This window comes from Acomys russatus, chromosome 8 (assembly GCF_903995435.1).
Source record: "Acomys russatus chromosome 8, mAcoRus1.1, whole genome shotgun sequence".
Lineage (NCBI taxonomy): Eukaryota > Metazoa > Chordata > Mammalia > Rodentia > Muridae > Acomys > Acomys russatus.
In genome coordinates this window covers 3,606,807-3,618,811 of record NC_067144.1, presented here as the reverse complement: position 1 = coordinate 3,618,811, position 12,005 = coordinate 3,606,807, and the positions used below count along the sequence as shown (strand labels likewise).

General features: G+C 45.0%; 1 protein-coding gene across 1 annotated transcript in view; it reads right to left on the bottom strand.

The window, feature by feature from the left end:
• The window catches only part of Arvcf (ARVCF delta catenin family member), a 41,901-nt gene extending 34,676 nt beyond the window's left edge, over positions 1 to 7,225 (bottom strand). Inside the window, exon 1 of the mRNA XM_051150670.1 lies at positions 7,148 to 7,225. Coding sequence (XP_051006627.1) covers positions 7,148 to 7,156 — 9 coding nt within the window. The 5' untranslated portion in view covers positions 7,157 to 7,225. The remainder of the gene's footprint in view (positions 1 to 7,147) is intronic.
• Between the last annotated feature and the right edge of the window lie 4,780 nt (positions 7,226 to 12,005).

Here is a 12,005-nt window from a genome sequence, read left to right as displayed (position 1 = left end):
AGGTGTAGGATATGGGGCTGCTTTAGTTTGTCCACGGCTGTTAACTATGACTGTCTTATGCTCTGGCAGGGGTGTGATCTGTGCCAGTTGCAGGAATTTTAATTGTAGGGATGCTAGGGTCCCAGGAGGGCCTGGGGCAGCTGCTGCTCTCCATCCTGCTGCTGCCCACTGCTGCTGCTGGTTTGCTAGACTGCTGGATATCCTGACTAAGAAGACTGTACGTGCCTCAAGGAACTACATCACTCAACAGCAGGAAGAAGCTACAGAGAACTACGCCCTCTCTCACCACTAACCCTCTTTTCCTCCTACCTAGAGTTGGGAGGCGGGGGTGGGGGGGGTAGAAGGTATTAGGGTGGTAAGGGCTGGAAGGGAGTTAGAGGTATACAAACGCTAATAAAATAGTTAAAATACAGATGCCTACATTCAAATACCTGGAACTATGGGGACATTTCTCATCCAAACCACTCTATGTAGGGTTTAAATCTAGTGTAATAAACTTTTGATTAGAAAAACTGAGATCATTAATGTTTAGAGCTATTATTTAATACAAACCTTATAATAGGTTATATTAAACCTTGTCATTTTGTTGTGTTTAGTGTTTTCATAATCTACTTTAGCTTGGCGTCTGTTCTAGCCTCCTCTTGGGTGTTTAGCATTCCCTTCAGCCCTACTCCATCCAGCACCTTCTGCAGACCTGGCTTCACGCCACCAGGTCAGGAATACCTTTGGCCTGCCTTTTTTTTTTTTTTTTTTTTTTTTTTTTTTTTAAATCTTGTAGTGTTTTTCTTTCTCCTTCAGTTCTGCTGGGCACAGTAGTGACATGTGGTGGATAGGGTCTTTCAAAAATTGAAACGGATCACCAGAGGCTTCTTGGGGTGGAAGTACCTACTGAGAAATCAGCTGTTCTTCTGCCAGGCTGCCTTTACACTGCCGTAGTGTTTTAACTATATGGGGAGTTTCCTTCCTGGTTTTTGTCTATTTGATGTTCCACACATCTTTTACCTGGATGAGCCTCCCTTTGCCTAGATTTGGGAAATTGTCTGTTTTCATTGCACTGAAAATATTTCCTACGCCTTTGTATGGAATTCATCTCCACATAATTTGTAGATTTATTCTTTTCATGGTGTCCCAAAGATCTCAAATGCTCTATTTTGTATGTTTTTGTTACTTTATCTTTTTTTTTTTTTTTTTGGTTTTTTGAGACAGTGTTTCTCTGTGTAGCCTTGGCCATCCTGAACTCACTTTGTAGACCAGGCTGGCCTCGAACTCTCAGCGATCCGCCTGCCTCTGCCTCCCGAGTGCTGGGATTAAAGGCATGCGCCACCACGCCCGGCTTTGTTACTTTATCTTTGTCCTTCACTGAATGTTCATCAAGATCTGCTATTCTGTGCTCCCTGTGAGCCAATCTACCGGTGAGGTTTTCCACAGAGACTTTTATTTGACTGAATTTTACAATTCAATCATCTCAGTTTGGTTTTCCTTCAACTGTCTGTGTTCTCTTGGAATTCACTGGGGTTTATTTGTGTCCTTTTTCATTTCTTTTCTTTTTCTTTTTCTTCGACATAAGAGTTTCACTGTATAGCCTTGGCTGTCCTGGAACTCACTCTGTAGACCAGGCTGGCCTGGTACTCACAGAGATCCTTCTGTCTCTGCCTCCTAAGAGGTGGGATTAGAGGCGCGTGCCACCACCGCCCCGGCTCTCTTTCATTTCTTCAAACATTTTGAATATTTTGGTTGGTTGGTTGGTTGGTTTTGAGGCAGAGTGTTACTATGTAACTCTGGCTGTTCTGGAACTTGCTGTGTAGACCATGCTGGCCTCATCTGCTCCCTCTACTTCCCAAGTGCTGGAACCAAAGGTATGTAGGCCCATGCCCAGCTCTTTGAACGCATTTATTATCATTATCTGTCTGGAATTTCATTTAAGCTACCTCACGGGGAGCCATCACTGAAGAGCACGGGATTGGCCATCTCGGAGGAGGCACTGGCTTGGCACTGCATGTCATCTGTGCTATGTTTTAGAACCTGCACTTTAGGAGACAGGCTGACAGCTGACTTTTGTTGTTATTATTCAGGTCACCTGAATTCTTTCAGTGGAAGTGTCTGCAATGTTCCAGATACATACGATAAAGCAACACAGGGCAAGAACAGAGCAATGCTGAGCTGGCCTGGTAAACAGACACAGGAACAGGTGTAGAGGGAACAGATGCCGCAGGGGAGGCTCAACCTGACATTTCTTGCATCACTTTTTCGGCTCCTGGAAGCCTATTTACTGTTGGCAGTTCCTCTATGATGGGGAACTCCCATTCCCGCCTCCCTGTTATGGCACACTTGGAGGCCGGAGGACAACTTGTAAGACTGCACCACGTTCACCTTCCTTGTGATAATATAAATCATACAATGGCTATGACATGAGAGGAATTCTTTCTAGATTTTTCCATTCAATATTTCTGAACCATGGTCAACCACAGGTTGCAAAGACTGAAGATACGAGGAAACACTGCGGACCTGTTAACCAGGAAGGAGCCAATCAGTGACCAAAGAGCAAGTAACAAAAACTCCAGGGCCAGATGGCTTCATTTAAACACTCAGACACTAACACTAATCTCCCTCCAACTCTTCCCAAAAAACAAACTCATTAGTCCATGATGCGGTGCTATCCTGAGAGGAAACTCAGACCAAGATGCTTTTAGGAAAGAAGGACACTGCAGGTCCACATCCCAGTGAATCCTGGAGCAAAACGCTCTCAATTCAGCAACACATAAGGCCTGAAACCTCTAACTATGCAGCATCCATTCCTGGACGTCAGGGATGGCTCAACATCCAAGAGTCACTCTATTCAGACCTTCACACTAAAATAACAATAATCAACATATCACATTACTGGATTAATTAAGAGACAAAATCATGTAAATGAATACAGAAAAATTAACAAAACTTAGCATCCTTTTGTGATAGAAACATTCAAGCTAGGCAGAGAAATAAACTATTTAACGTAGCAAAGCCTATATATGGAAGGCACACAGTAAAAATACTTTTCTTTTTCTGTTTTTTTCCAGACAGGGTTTCTCTGTGTTAACAGCCCTGGCTGTCCTGGACTTGCTTTGTAAACCAGGCTGGCCTTGAACTCACAGAGATCCGCCTGCCTCTGCCTCCTGGGTGCTGGGATTAAAGGTGTGTGCCACCTCGCCTGGCCAGTAAAAAAAAGAAAGCTTTCCCCCCTAAAATCAAATAGTACACGCCTGTAATCCTAGCGCTTGGAAAGCTGAGACAGGGAGAGTGCTCCAAGTTTGAGACTAGCCTGGGCTCCTGAAAACAAAGCAGAAAGGATGCCTGTTTTCCTCATTCCCCTCAGCACAGGGGTAGAGCCTCTACAGAAACACTCAGCACAGGGGTAGAGCTCCTACAAAAAGCAGCTAGACAAGAAACGGGAACAAGGCTGGGCGTGGTGGCGCACACCTTTAATCCCAGCACTCAGGAGGCAGAGGAAGGCGATCTATGCGAGTTCAAGGTCAGCCTGGTCTAGAGTGATTCACAGGAGAACAAGAACTACACAGTGAGACCCTATCTCAAAACAAAAAATTGAAAATAAAAGCCACCCCTAAAGACTCTATATACATAAAAACAAAGTAGCGCTAAAAACAAAATCAGCAAAGTCATCATATATAAATCAACACACAGAAAGCAGTTTTGGTTTTTGCACACGAAAAACAAAGAATCCAGACAGAAAAGATAATAATCCATCCCATTACAACCAGATGATAGCACAGCCTGTAATTCCAAGGGAGGTTGTGACAAATGTATCATAAACTCAAAGCCATTGTGGCTACATGGTGAGTTCAAGGCTAGCCTGAGTAACAAAGTGAAAACCTACCTCAAAAAAAAAAAAAAAAAAAAAAAAAAAAAAACAAACAAACAGCCAAACAAAAAGCTAAGGGCTGGGAATGTAATTTAGCAGTAGAGTGATTGTCTCGCATACATAAAACCTTGGATTTGATTGATAGCACAATGCCCATAACATTTGCCATTCGAAATAGCACTAAAGATAATAAGAATAAAAACCCAGGGATGCCAGGCAGCGATGTCCACTTGGCAGAATGTTTGCCTAGCATGCAAACAGTCCTGGGTTCAATGAACCAGCCATGGTGGGACATGCTTGTAATTCCAACCCTCCAAGTGGAGGCAGAAAGATCAGTTCAGAGTCATCCTTAGCTATATATTAAGTACCAGACCAGCCTAGCGTACAAGACCTTGTCTCAAAACCACCAGCAGCAGCAGCAGCAGCAGCAGCAAATGTAAGATGTGTACACTGAACTACAAAAGACATAAATACAAATGACACATGTGTGGCAGTCAGAGGACAACTTGAGGGAGCTGATTCTTTCCTTCTACCATGTGGGCCTGAGGGGGTTGCTCTCAGGTCATCAGGCAGGAGTCTTTACCCTAAACTTAGCCATCTTGCCAGCCTTAAAAGACTTTACTACTTATGATGACACTACAGCAAAGAACTTGATATATTTCAAATAAAAAAATCTCAGTGACATGTATCAAAAAAGTCACTAGCATCTCAGAGAAGCCCAAAGACCCAAAACAGTCTTGAAAAAGAACAAAGCTGGAAGGCTCATATTTATGACTTCAAACGGTTTTACAAACCAGGCTTGATGGTACACGCCTTTTATCCCAGGACTAGGGAGGCAGGGGCAGGAGGATCTCTGAGTTCAAAGCCAGCTAGGACTACATAGTGAGACCCTGTCTCAAACAAACAAAGTGACAGAATCAAAACTATGAAGTCACAACATAGACACAGACATAGATGCTGTTCAGCGGCACAGGACAGAGAGCCTGGGAAGCAGCGCCCATCTGTACAGGGCTAACAAGACTACTCAGGAGGAGACCGTCTTCTCTACAGGTAGGGCTGGAGAAGCCAGACATGATACAAAGCTGGAGCCTTATCTTACACTGTGTGTGTCCAGTACCTCCAACCATCGGGAACCTACATAAAAGGAACACTTGACACTGTAAGGCCTAGAAGAGATTTTTCATGACACTGGGTTTGGCATTTCTAGATAAGATGTAGAAGTAACTGGCAACAAAATAATAAATGGTTGAGTTCAGAATTTAAAACGTTGGGCTGCAGGTAAAAACAAGGGTAGAGCATTTGTTTTGTGTAAGCAAGGCCCTGGCTTCAATCCATAGCAACAAACCAATAAACCAACCAAATAAATAATTAAAAACATCTTTGTAGCCAGGAGTAGTGGTGCACGCCTTTAATCCCAGCGCTTGGGAAGCAGAGGCAGGTGGATCCCTGTGAGTTCAAGGCCAGTCTGGTCTACAAAGGGAATCCAGAACAGCCAAGGCAACACAAACAAGAAACCTTGTTTCAGGAAAAAAAGAAAAAGTGCTGGCAAGATCTGGAAAAATTAGAATCCTCTGCACTGTTAAGTGCTGCAGCCACCGCAGGTATAAAGTTTCTAATAAAAGAGTTTCGGGGCTGAAGAGATGGCTCAGAGGTTAAGAGCACTGACTGCTCTTCCAGAGGTCCCGAGTTCAATTCCCAGCAACCACATGGTGACTCACAGCCATCTGTAATGTGATCTAATGCCCTCTTCTGGTGTGCAGGTGTGCAGGCAGAGCACTGTATACATAATAAACAAACAAACAAATAAATAAATACCACTTCCGATTCACTCTGGCTTCCTTTATGTGGACAGAGATGTGATTTCTCAGCTTCCTGCTCCTGCTGCCAGGCTCCTGGCCACCACGGACTTTCCCTCTAGAATCCTAAGCTGAAATTAACTCTTCCACTTGTAAGTTGCTGGTTATGGCATCATCACAGTGACAAGAAAGTGACCAACTTATGTAGAACTGAAAGCAGCTTAGGAAGACACACTGGACACCCACTCTCATTTACAGAAGTATTATTTGTAACTGCCAAGAGAAGGAAGCAATCCAAATATACACTAGTGGAGAAATAAATGTATGTACTACATAGTATTATTTGGTCTTATAAAAAAAGAAAGCGAGGCATGGTGGCTCAGGCCTGCAGGCTCAGCGTTCAGGAGGGTTGGGTATAGGTGCTATCTGGAACCTGTCTACAAAAGAAAACAAAAGGAAGGAAACCCTGACACACAGGTTTTTGTTCCCATTTCTGAGAAGGGTTGTTGAGGGTTGGTCTGGTGCTATGTATTCTAATGTTAATTATTTTGCTCCCTGAGGTCTGCTTGTTGTCTTTTACAGACACACTCATGCACCCAAAATGATGCTGTGTGATCCTGCATCCAAAATTATCCCTGATTGGCTAAAGATACACACCTAGGCAGGAGGCAGGGCAGAAGTGAGGTAGGCGGAGCTAAGGTTTGCAGACTTGGAGGACAGGATCACAGGACAGAGATAGAGGAGGCAGACAAGCCATGGGTTAGTGTGAACAAATAAGCTCGTGGCTGGGACGAGCCTGCTCTGCAGATTAGTGATGGAAGAAAGCAGCACAGAAGAGGAACATGTGCAAGTATTTATGAGATATTGGGTGGGAAGTAGCACAGCTAGTAATTACTAGAGCAGTTGGCATGGGATGTAGGACTGGGAGGTGAAAGATAACTTAGCGCGATAATCTCTGCCCAGCTCCAATGAATAGGCATATTACAAATCTAACAGGTGTCTGTGTTTTTTATTGATATGATAGCAGCTTAAATAATTAACTGCCAAAATAATTATATCTATGGATTAATAGTAAACATTAATATCCAATATTTTCTACAATGAAAGGTCTTACTTGGTAGCCAGGCTAGCCTGGAACTTGCAGCAACTGCCTGCCTCAGCCTCCTAAATGCCGGGATTGCAAGTATGAACCACCATGCTTGACTACGGGCATCTTTGTTTTAAGACTTATTTTAACACGTGTGTTGTTTGTGGTATGTGCATATTTGAGTGCAGGTGTTTACAGAGTCTAGGAGAGGCATCAGATGCCCTGGGGCTGGAGGGTTATGTGGATGTTAGCCACCTGACAGGGGTGCTGGGAACCGAACTCAGGTCCTCTGCAAGAGCAGGCCATAGTGTCAATCTGTGAGCAATCTCTACAGCTCCTACAGATGAGTCCTGAAGACATCACGAGAACTGAACGCTACAGAGACAAATACTAAGTAATTCCACTTACATGAGGCATCTGGAGTATTCAAGAGACCAGAAAGATAGCTCTCTGGGTCAGGAGGGAGGAAGAGGGACCCCCACTGCTCATAGCTTCTGCTTGGAGGTGACTGCAGAACAAGGTAAATATACTTATTACTACTGAAGTGGATCCTTGAGGGTTCAGTGTATTTTACCGTTATTTAACGACTCTCTCCTCAGGTAACGTTAGAAATCATCAAGATGAGCCAGGCGTGGTGGCACAGGCCTTTAATCCCAGCACTCAGGAGGCAGAGGCAGAGGCAGAGGCAGGGGGATCCCTGTGAGTTCGAGGCCAGCCTGGTCTACAAAGCGAGTCCAGGACAACCAAAGCTAACACAGAGAAACCCTGTCTCAAAAAAGGAGAGGGGAAAAAAAAAAAAAGCAATGAAATGATTCTTAATGATACTCTGCTATATTCATAGACTGGCACCTAGCCCACCTGTCATCAGAGAGGCTTCACTCAGGAATTGATGGAAACAGATGCAGAGCGCCCCCCCCCCCCACCTGCAGCCAAACATTAGGTGGAGCTTAGTCCTGTGAAAGAGGGGAAGGAAAGGTTGTAGGAGCCAGAGATGTCAAGGACACCACAAGAAAACCACAGAGTCAACCAACCAGAGCCCAGAGAGGCTCACAGAGACTGATCGTCACCTAGGAGCCTGCATGGCCCTGACCTATGCCCTCTGTACACATGTTACCGTCTCCTTGTGGGACTCCTAACAGTGGGGCAGGGCTGTCGGGACTCTGTTGCCTGCCTTTGGGACCCTTTCCTCTACCGGGCAGCCTAATCTAGCCTTAGTAAAAGAAGAGCTACCTAGTCTTACTGCAACTTGATGTGCCATGGCTGGTTGGTATCCATCCAGGCTGGCCCTTTTCTGATATGGAGGGGGGAGTTGGGTTGCAGGGAGGCGGAAATTGGAATGAAAAGGAGGAAAGAGAGACTGTAGTCGGGATGTAAAATAAATAAAAATTTAAAAAGAAAAAAGATTAAAGCCAGACTTGGTGGAACACATCTTTATTCCCTTACTCAGAGGATGAGGCAGGCAGGTCTCTGTGAGTTTGAGGCTAGCCTGGTCTATATTGCAAATTCCAGGATAGCCAGGGCTACATAGAAAGACCCTGCCCCAAAACACCACCAGTAAAAAAAAACAAAAACAAAAAAAAAAACAAAACAAAACAAAAAAACACCTAGGCTATCTTTTTTTTTTTTTTTGTAATATTTTATTAATTTTAACTTATGTACATTGGTGTAGGGGTGTCAGATCTTGGAGTTACAGACAGTTGTAAGCTGCCATGTGGGTGCTGGGAATTGAACCCAGGTCCTTTGGAAGAACAAGCAGTGCTCTTAACCACTGAGCCATCTCTCCAGCCCCCTAGGCTATCTTTTGCATTCCACAGCAAAGACATCTGAAATATGTGATCCAGAGAGGACAGAACTGAAGAAAGACCTAGATATTTTGTGCCTCCACCACCTCTGCTTGGGCCAAGAAGATTTAAAAACAAAACAAAACAAAACAAAAAAGACCCCTAACCTTCCTTCCCTCACCACCTCATTAAGAAAGGTCAAACTGGGGAAGACAAGATCCCACCGGCCTTCACTGGATTATAAAGGTGAGCTGCGGTCCCAGGTGTGCCTGCCACACGAGGAAGCAAAGACACGCAGCTGGAGAGAGTGCCAAAGCAGCATAGCTCCCTAGCCTGGGGGTGGGGGTGGGGCTGGGAGACTGCCTGGGACTGCCCTGCCTTAGGATCAGAGAGCTATATACACTGAAGGTACTTAGGAGGCCAGGCCTAGCTCACCCAAGCAGGCTGCAGAGCAGAGGCGGGCATATGGAGATGAGAGGAGATGATATAGAGCTGGTTTGTGGAGGGGAGTTTCTATTTTGAAGGTAATGGGGGAGTCATGTGGTGGGGTAGGGGCTAAGACATAAATACTTGCTAACGTGGTGGTGGTGGTGAGCCAGGCCCAGGGCAGAAGCTTCTCTGCTTGAGAGCACGCTCCACCCCCCTGCTACCCCCTACCCTATCCCCCTCATCCCACCCCACCCCGCCCCACCCACTCCCACTCCCCGCCACCCATGCACCCACACACGCACCCACTGCAGGTAATAATGGAGACACTTCCCAGAGCATGGATGGTTACTTCTAGGAAATAACACCATCAGAAGAGGGTAGGAGGGTGTGAGAGAACAGAACTGGACAGGTGAGGTCAAGGGTGACAGGGCCCTCCCACAGGCTGGCCTTCCAGGCCTCAAGGGTGTGCTGATCTTCCTCACGCAAGTCTGTACCCAGCACACATATATATCCGGTTCTGCTAGGAGGTCAAGTCTAAGTTGTTGTAATATAGAAAAGAGGCTCAAAAGGAAAGAAAAGAAAGAAAGAAAAAAAGAAAAAGAGGCTCTGGGTGCATGAGTCATTTTTCATAGTAGCCCTGATTTGGCAGAGATCTGCAAACAGTTTGCACCACAGGAGAAAGCATGTTTCCAAGCACCTGGGCAACGTGCAAGGCTGCAAGGGGAGGAGCCAGGCCCTCAGGAGGTAGGTGAGGTGGACGAGAGATGCCAATGGGAGGACATAGGAGAGTAGACCACAATCCACAGCACACTTGTAGGGCAAATGGGAAAGCAGGTCTCCCCCTTGGCACAGCAACAAAACAGTCTGTGAAAACTCACAAGGGAGATTGGAGAGATGGCTAAGAGGTTAAGAGCACTGTCTGTTCTTCCAAAGGTCCTCAGTTCAATTCCCAACAACCACATGGTGGCTCATAACCATCTATAATGAGATCTGGCGCCTTCTTCTGAATACTGTGTAAGTAATAAATAAATAAATTTTTTTTAAAAAAGAAAAAAAGGGGCTGGAGAGATGGCTCAGAGGTTAAGAGAACTGGCTGTTCTTCCAAAGGTCCTGAGTTCAATTCCCAGCAACCACATGGTGGCTCACAAACATCTATAATGAGATCTGGTGCCCTCTTCTGGTGTGCAAGCGTACATGCAGGTAGAATACTATATACATAATAAAAAAGAAAAGAAAATCTCACAAGTGGGAGGTCAGCGGTGCTAGTCTGTGGGACTCACAGGTAACGGACAATAGTTGTACAAGGACAAGCCTGGTTTCTTTTCTTTTTCTACACTTTCTATAGACAAGCAGATACTGAATTTTTCTTTTTTCTTTTTTTTTCTTTTCTTTTTGGTTTTTTGTAGGCTCAATTTTCTTATCAATTATATTTTATTATGAACTTACTAAACGAGCCTACCTCCCTAACAACCCGACTAACCCAATCAGAAAAGAAAATATTTTTTTAAAGATTTATTTATTATGTAAACAGTATGTATCAGATCACATTATAGATAGATGGTTGTGAGCCACCATGTGGTTGCTGGGAATTGAACTCTTGACCTCTGGAAAAGTAGTCAGTGCCCTTAACCGCTGAGCCATCTCTCCAGCCCAGCAAAGGATATTAAAGAGCACTACAATGAAACCTTAAGGATGTCAGTCCCTGGCATAGTCAGCAGGGTTTCAGCAGACCAGCAATTCCACCAAAGCTGCTGCTGGAACCAGGAGCAGCAGCTGGACCCTCAAGCCTCAGCTTGAGTCCAGAGCCTTGAAGTTTCCCTGGAGCAGTTCTCTTCAGGAGCCTCTTGAAGTGCAGGGATGAGCAGCCAAAAACCAAGTCCCAACCAAAAGCCTCCTTGCCGGTTTTGGGCTCATATATATCTCCTCTCAGTCTGTTCAAGGGTGTTTTTCACCAGGCTCCCACCAAGTAGTTCGACTTCTATGTGGAAAAACATCCTGCTTTCTCACATCTAAGTGGTAAACATCCTGCCCTCTTCTTTGTCCCACACTTGGGATCAAAACAGAAACAGGTTTATACCCCCTTCAGGGTCTCTCTGTGTGGCCTTGGCTGTCCTAGACTCGTTTTGTAGACCAGGCTGGCCTCGAAGTCACAGCGATCCACCTGCCTCTGCCTCCTGAGTGCTGGGATTAAAGGCGAGCACCAGAAAGTGTTTATCTTAGGTCACAACTCCAGGTTACGGTCCCTTACTGCAGAGCGGGCAAAGCAGCAGGTCCTTGAAGCAGCTGGTCTTTATCTATATAGAGAGACTTATTTGTTTTATTCATTTATTTTCTGGCATTTTGAGACAAGAGTTTCTTTTCGTAGCCCTGGCTGTCCTCGACTCACTTTGTAGAGTTCAGGCTGGCCTTGAACTCACAGAGATCGCCTGCCCTTGCCTCCTAAGTGCTGAGATTATTTATTTACTATATATGAGATTCATACATATGGGATATATATATATATATATATTATTATATTATATATATATATAGAGGGGTTTACTAGAACGTCTTACAGTCTAGAGTCCAGATGGTCCAACAGTGGGTGACTGTGAACAGAAGGCCCCCAAATCCAGTAGTTCTTCAGTCCACAAGGTGATGTCTTCCATATACACCAGATTCCCAAGAAGTAGCTTCTAATGCCAGTGAAGGAATGGGCTTGCTGGTGAGAAGGGGAGGAAGCAGTGCTTCCGCCTTCCCCGTCCTCACATAGGCTCCAGCAGAAGGTGTGGCCCAGACTGGAGGTGGCTCCCTCACCTCACAGAAGATCTGCATTAGAGCTGTGCCTTCCCATGTCAAAGATCCAGATTAGAAGTGGATCTTTCCACTTCAAATGACCAAATTAAGAGAGAGAAAAAAAAAAAAAAAAAAAAAAAAAGATTCCTAGCATTGTGCCTAGCCATTTTGGGGTTAATTCCAGATGTAGGCAAACTGACAGCCAACAACAGCCATCATACCTTGCAAAGGCAGAGAGCCAGTCACGAAGGCGAAGTTCCTGTGAGGCAGCCAGGCCACCT